The 8,194-nt window shown below is 37.9% G+C and overlaps 1 protein-coding gene across 1 annotated transcript; it reads right to left on the reverse strand.

Moving 5' to 3' along the window:
* Positions 1-3,574: 3,574 nt before the first annotated feature.
* Positions 3,575-6,723, reverse strand: LOC107845620 (scarecrow-like protein 22). Its single transcript, XM_016690051.2, has one exon. It carries the CDS (start codon positions 6,226-6,228, stop codon positions 3,922-3,924), a length of 2,307 nt encoding a protein of 768 aa, XP_016545537.1. The 5' UTR covers positions 6,229-6,723; the 3' UTR covers positions 3,575-3,921.
* Between the last annotated feature and the right edge of the window lie 1,471 nt (positions 6,724-8,194).

Here is an 8,194-nt window from a genome sequence, read left to right on the forward strand (position 1 = left end):
TTAACTTATCAAAGACGATTACTCTCAAGTTGGTGAAAAACTTCTAACATCAATGGCGATGAAAAACTTCTAACATCAATTTTTGAAACTTTATATTAACAAATCTTTTGCTCTTCTTCTTAATGAAATTTTAAATTTGATGATAATAAAAATGGAGAGATTGTGTGTATCGGCTTTGTGAAAGTGTTCTATGCAATATTGATATCATTGAGGAAAATGACAATTGTGTTTCATTTATTTCACAGGAAATTTTCTAACAAAATGAGCAAAATTGATGTTTAGAAATAAAAGAAAGGGTATAAAAAAATGAAAGCAATTAAATATTATTATTATGATCAAGTTGAACGTCATATCAGATAAAAAACAATAATCACGCGCCTGAAATGGATGAAAAACACGCGAACTGCCACCTATGCAAAAGTATCAAAATGATACACCTGTACACTGATTGAGGTGTCAAAAGTGAACAACGTTCACTTGAGATGCCTAAATGAAAAATCATATCAAATTTAGGGGCCACCGATGGATTTGGCCTTTTTCATATTTACACATAATACCTAAACTTACAAAATAATTTAGGTTTGTTAGTTAAGTGGATGAAAAGGGACACATGACTCACCTTTTTTTTTTTAATGGCAACCTCGTTCCCTCTATTTTTGAATTTTTCGTGGACCAAAACTTTTATCTACACTTCGATAATATCTGGGGGGCAATTAGAATTTAGAGCAAAGTCATCTATTTATTTTTATTTCTATTTTTTAATGTAATATATAGAGATTTAAATACACTAGAGTCAAGACGAGAGCCAGAGATTGATTTAGTAATTTAGAGAGTCCAAATTTACCTATAAGCTTTAAGTTCAAATCTTAGACATTATATTTTTATGTTTTGAACCCTCGGTGAAAATAGTAGATCCGCCGCCCCTCCCACTTAAAGTGGCATCGCCTAAGGGTTCATGTTCTTGTTCCATATCCCAAGTGGTCTCACTTTAGTTGTGCCAACATTACTAATACATTACATAATGATGCAAGCTTTTTATGTTGCAAAATAAACAATATATAGACAATACCTTACATGGATTATTTTTTTCTTACATGTAGGAGGACAGTAAAGTGGCCAAGAGATGATGGTGGAGAAAAGCAAGAAGGAAGAAAAGGAATTAATGAAGTGGCAAGAGGAGGTACACAATGTGATGTTGAGTCGATCAGAAATAAACAAACACTGATCTCAAATAAACAAAAGGGGTCCTACAGACCAAAGAAAAGTGTGTCCAAACCAGTTGTCCCCCTTAGTGCTTTAGACTGCTAAAAGTAATAATATCACCAAATATTTTTATGTATGTACTGTATCTCTCTTTTACAAGAAAAATCTTTGAGTAAGCAAGAGGGTAAACCATTGTCAGTATGTCACCATCTCTGTGTGTGTGTGTGTGTTATAATTAATGAACCTTAATATTACCACTTTTAAATGATGAAAGAGGCTGGTTGTTCTCATTTTTCATCAACAAACTTGAACAACAATCAAATAAAGACCTTATTTTTCTAAGCTAACCACATGAATGAGCATGTTCTAACATCCCAAATATTTTGCATTATCACTTTAATTGCATCTCAAGGACCACAACCATCCAAATTCATGTCCTTTTTTAATCCCATAAGGGTGGTATCCAAGATCATTTGTGCGGGGACCTCAACTATTTCGCGAATATCTAATACCTCTCACTAACATAGGTACCGAGTCACCTTATACATGACCTCAAACTGGCACATATACAGAGTAACTCTCCCACAAAGACTTATGCAGATGAAAAGGGTGTGTCATAACAGGTTTCAACCCTTTTGAATATACCAAGTCACTTGGATGACATATAGTGTACAACAAGGTTTCATCATCCTAAACACTTCAAGAAGAAAACACTAATGATAAAGACTCACGCAGTGCAACTAGTAGTTATATGAACAAGCATTCTTGCTTACACAATCTCCCTTCATGGAACCTTGAAAAGGGAAGGACGAAAAAAGGTAGACTGAGACAAACACTTACACAATCTCCCTTCATGGAACCTTGAAAAGGGAAGGACGAAAAAAGGCAGACTGAGACAAACAGTGAGACACTTCAATCTGCGTCTACTAAGAATTTACAGCTTCTACTGCCCCAACAAAAGCAAAGAAACCGAAAACAAGTCAAGAATGATGAGGGAAAATGACCATTTTAAGTTCCACATACAATATATGCATATGAAATTACGAATACACTCATCAACAAACAACGTAAAATAGCACCAAGGCAGAGTAACATCCAGGGCACCGGTGTCCGTATATTGTCCGTAAAGAAACATAACAAACTTCAGCTAATCATTTTACTAATAAGAAGGCCAAACATCTCTTTCTTTCTCTATCAAAACTCTCCATCAAACATGGCCCTTTCTCCTTTAATATTGTGATTTAGTATAAAATATTGTCAGATTAAAACAATGAATGCATAACTTCCAAGGAAATGAAAGACAGAGAGAGGGAGAGATTAAACTACTCATGTGGGGGTCCAATACTGCAAACCCCATGTGATTTGATTAGGACAGGTATTAAAGAAATTATTAGGCTAAAGAGCAGCAAATTCAATGTATTATAATGCATATAATACAAGCGTTGTCATGCATAATAACGTGAGAGATTAAACAAAAATGATTAACTTCATTATTTAATACAAAAGTTAATAGTATAATGCAACTACCTGATAGATAATTAGCAGCGCCGTTGCAAGTAGCATTATAAGTAGTTTCCAAGGATGCAAGTATTAAATGGAATTTAGGCCAACATCCGGCCGTTGTTTCCCAGAACACATCGAAATCCATGGAAACCATGATCAACTGAGGGTTCCAAAAATTTGAACCATTTTTCTCGGGTCCAGATGGATTGGATGAGTTCGGATAACAGAATGACTAGGACTACACATTTCCCAGACAACTGGAGTAGTCAGACATGTTCATGTACGCACTGAATAAAGGAACATTCTACCTGTTCTGCAAGAAGTATATGCAATTGCTGATAGCTAATTGGATAATCAATCGCAGTGTGTGAACTTCTGGTGTCAAAGCATTTAGCATAGTCAAATACTTGAAAATCTAAAGGTATTAAATCAGGATGTGCTATCATGCAACTTCTCTGACATCTCACTCATATCTAGTTTTCGCAATTTCTTCTGTGTCTGAAGAATGGTATTCTAATGGACAAGCTAAGGAAGCGGACGAGTGGATAACTAATGCAGATGACATAACTTCAAATATGAAATAAAAGCAAGAGTTAGAGCAGCGCTAAGACGGAACAACGACATATGCTAACAACTCAAACAGAAGATTCACCGATGTCAATGATAAACTCTGATTCACTAGATACCTGGTTCTAGGAATATCATGAATAACTACAGAAGTATCCAGATCAGGGCGTGATGAAATTCAATAAGGATACTTCCCTCATAGTTCAACAACTGCTTCATTAAAATGTTAAAAGCAAATAATCAAAACTAAACCAGGCCAAGCTAGTGGTACAATCAATGCAATACACATAACACAGGAGTGTCAATGAAATGGGTTAAAATTCGATTTTTTTAATTTCTGGTTTTGTAATGTTATCAGATTACAACAAAGTTCCTGCATAACTACAAGCAGCGGAGGCCTACCTCCAGAAAATCATAGAGGACCATGATAATAACACCATAATTAACATAGACCCTGATAAACAGTTAACAGAATATGTGATTCTTCTTATAACGCCGAAAGAATCTGCCTATGCCACAAGAAATTAGCAAATGAAAATTGCGGGCGAATAAAAAATGAAAGGTTCAGATACTAAAACGGTGATTCTGACTTATGCAGCACCTTCTTTTTCATGGTTGGTTGGTAACTGGAAATTTGATTCCTGCTCCTCAGCACCTCCAAGCTGAAGCTGAGATGAGCTCCTTTCGCTGCCAGCAGAGAACAAGCGAAGACTGCCTCTTCTCCACATGGAAACCTCGAACAGGAGTCCTCTTGACTACACACTCGGCCTGTGATTCTGTAAAATTGCTGAGAGATAATGGGGAGAATCCAGACGACAAAAACAGTGTCCTCCAATGCTGCGTCTTTTCAGGGGAACGGAAACGACCCATTACAATTCTTTCAATTCCTGGTTGGACCAAGAACCTCTCGATCTTTTGGAGGGCATCAAAATTCACATTTACAGCATCTAGTGACTCAAGAAGGTTTGAGTAGGACTGAAGGGCTTGAATTACATGGTTTGGAAATGGTAGGTCAGTCCGGTCACAACCTCTGTCAACAGAAACCACAATCCTAGGTGACAACTGCTTCACAAAGCGAAGAACCAATGGAAGGGACAACTGATAGCTCGAGAGAGAGCTAACTGGAAGATTGACAGCAATTGCCTCATTCTCTGAGATTAGAGGAGGCAGTGACCATGACGTTGAATTAAAAGAATCAATGCTTAATATTTCGAACTCAAATGCCATATTGATTTCACTAGCAAAATGGATCAAATTTTCTCTGGTGAGTCCAAGCTCTAGCTGGTCATGTGTGGAAGGTGAGGCTAATGCAGTTATTTTCAGAGTAGGTGCGCCACCACTTCTCAAGGCAAGCTCTTGCATAAGGGATGCCCATTGCCCGCCATAACCGATATCAAAATCTACAATATGAATTCTTTCAAACCCATCCAAGACCTCAAGCAGGGCTTGGTTACAAGTAAAATTGGCAAACTGTGCAACTGGTGAGATCTCAGAGAAGGACTTATAGGCACCAATCTTGAAAATGAGAGTAAAAGGCGACGAAGACGCCATGGAGGCGTTCAAGTTGTTGGTGTTGGCATGGAGTAGCAATTGTAAAGCTTCCTTGCAATGAAAAGCAGCCCTATAGAAAGGCTTACCAATTGGAGAGAGCTGGTGATTGAGCCGCGCCAATATCCCTTGCGCGAGTACCGGATTCCCCGTCTGGACCAGCTCTGCAGCTTTGAATAGCTGGTCAATAATCGCTTGTTGTTGCTGCTGCTGTTGCTGTTGTAGTTGATGAAACTGACCCATTTCTTCCCCCACCATCTTTGGCTTTGTCCCCATTGCTCCTGGCCTAAAATGGGGAAGAAGCTGGAGCTGGGGAGCAAGCCCCTGAGGTGGTGTTGGCTGCTGCTGGTGCCCTGCATCTAAAAACAGTCCTTTGGAGATCTGAGAGCCCGGTTCTAGCCCGGGGTTGTGCCTTTTCGCCTGCGGTGGCAAGACTAGATTTTGCTCCTGCTGTCCAAATGGCAATGGCAAAAGGAAAGATGGGTTCTGAGGAATCTGTGTTTGGTGCTGGTTTATCAAGAACTGTGAATTGAAACTGTGAGGCTTCAAATCTGTGCTCTCAAATGGCTGCTGTTGTGTCTGGCCGAAAGCAATTGGGCCAAGATTGTTAGACAATGAAGGAAAGATTGGATTTTGAAGGAGATTTGCTGGTGGTGGTGGGTTAGAAACCAAGCCAATCTTGTCACTGTTCATTCTGGTGTTGGGAAAACTTGAACTTGAGCTAATTGCAGGCATAAAACTACCAATTTGGCCAACAGGGTCTACACCAAAACCTTGATCCACAACCCCAAATCCTCCATTGAATTCATAGTCCCCTGGTCCACTAACCTGCAACACCCTGTTCAAGTTAGCCATGGAAGGGTCATCCACATCTCCCATGATCCATCTTAGTATAGACTGTTCTTGGCAAGGAGAAGCCATCACAGACTCTGGCAGCCCTCCTTCCCACTCCTCCATAGCACATTTCTCCCCTCCTGTGGAAGCAGCAGCAGCAGCAGCACTACCCATCTCAAGAGATGGGGTTTGAACTTGTTGAAGCTCAGATTCAGCCCCTCCCACATTGGAGCTGGTGGCAGTGGTATTGTCTTGCTGCCGCCATTTAGAGGATGGATTTGCAGAAACTGCCGCCACCCCGCCGCCTGCAGTGTCTGTGGAAGCAGTGCCGCCCCCACCACCACCACCACCACCATCACCCAAAGATGAAGACAGGGTTGAAGAAGAAGTAAGAGGCCTTGGACTCCTTATAGTATCCAGCACAGCACTTGGACTATTTACAAGATAACAACTTTCTTTACTATTATTATTGTGGTTCCAAGAATTCAAGATACTAGTATTTTTGTTAAACAAAACGTCTAATTCTAACACCCCCTTCCCCTCAAATCCAAAGGGTAAGGGCATCCCCTTCATCTAAAGTACACCACACACAAAATCACTCTTTTTCTCCAGCCAAAAAGCTCAAAAATCAAAAGGTATAGAGCCTAGAAAAAGCTCACAAGAAAACTGCATGAAACTGGAGAGATGTCCATCTAAGGACATCCACCTCATTCATACACAATCATTTATCCTTGTGGCCTAATCACTTGTTACTTCTTTGATGCTTCTTTGTAGTAAGTAAGTACTACTTGTTGGAAGAATAAGACCAATTAGCTTGTGGAAGCTAACGAGGTAAAAGGGTATTTGATGTTAGCAAGAAATTTGGTTTAGCTATTTTTTTTCTCTCTCTTGTTCTCTATACTTGTGTTGTTGTTGGGGCTTATAATAGTAGTAGTAGTCTTATTTTCCTTGTGATTTCTGCCATGGATGCGTGCAACATGAAAAAGTTAGTAAAGTGCCCTTCATCTTCTCTCCTCTCTCTATCTTTTGTTTTTTTACCACTTTCATTTTTAAAATTCTTTTTTATTATTGTACTTATTTATGAGTACTATATTTTTTAGTTTTTGTGGCTCGTCTGACGCAGTTATCTTTCTGCAAGAGCTTACATTGCTACTCGCGTGAAAGGCGCGTGTTATGGCACCTGCTTTGGAAGGTAAAGGTTATTTACTTTATAATATACTCATTTGCTAGCATGATTTTCTAAACCATAAAATAAAATATGAAAAGAATGCGTCAACTATTTTCACAAGGACAATGACAACCTAAGAAAGGCAATAATTATTTGCTTAAATGAAAATAACTAAATCAAGTTAACAATGTAATTCTTTTGCCTATCGCGATAAGTTGGATCGTCTCTCTGATATATACTACTGTAATATGAATAAGTATGAAAGAATATTTTTAAGAGAATGAAAATGTGGTGTTTGATCGCGGTAGATTATTTCTCAAGTAAATTTGAGAGTGTTGGGATTGTACTTTCCTAAATACGTGCAATGTCTACTTGTAGAGAAACATAATAAAAATATATTGTTCATGAATTAAAATCGTTAACTTGTCGTATTTCAATCATTATGTCAATCACAAACGATATATTGTTCATGAATTAATATCGTTAACTTGTCGTACTCCAATCATTCAGATCACATGCCAACAGGTTGATGAATCACAAACGACAATTGATTTCGTTGTATATAGGATATTTTATTTTTATAATTTAAATAAGAATTTTTTTCTCCTATTCCAATTTCTAAAAGTCAAACAAATTCTTTATTTATTTACTTAGAAAAAAATTACAAATTCAACTTACAGAAATTATTACAATAACAACATACCTAAAAAAATTACAAGTAAGGTCTGGGAATTGTTAGGTGTACACAGATCTTACTACTACTACAGAGAGGTAGAAAAGTTCTTTTTGAAAAACTCTCGACTTAAATGTAGCAAATTTAGGAAAAAAAAAAAAAGAAAATAATGAAGAAAAATTGACAACTAATCAGCCACAAGGAAATAATAGTTAGCGACAAAATAGTGTGATAATCGAAACACACTAGACAATAATAATGATAATAGATATTCGTGTCTGAACACTAAGCTATCATGCTACGGTACACGACAACACTCTTACCTGACTAACCTTCTACTCTAATATTCATTTCTCTATATCCCCGTACCTAAGGTCATGTATGTCCTCAGTAACTCCAATATGTGTCGTGTCCTGTCTAATTACACATCACTCAATACTTCTTTGGCCTACCTCTACGCCCTTTTATGGACTTACCATATCCAACCAGTCGCAGCTCCTTCTGGAGAGTCTGAACCTCGTCTCATCACGTGTCCAAATTATCTCAATCTCATTTTTCTTATCTTATTCATCACGAACTTATCTCAAATAACCTCATTCCTGATTTTATCACATCTAGTATGTCCACACATTCATCTCATCATCTTTATTTTTGTAACATGCATCTTATGGACATGAGAATTTTTGACTGACCAACAC

This window comes from Capsicum annuum, chromosome 8 (genome assembly GCF_002878395.1).
Source record: "Capsicum annuum cultivar UCD-10X-F1 chromosome 8, UCD10Xv1.1, whole genome shotgun sequence".
NCBI lineage: Eukaryota > Viridiplantae > Streptophyta > Magnoliopsida > Solanales > Solanaceae > Capsicum > Capsicum annuum.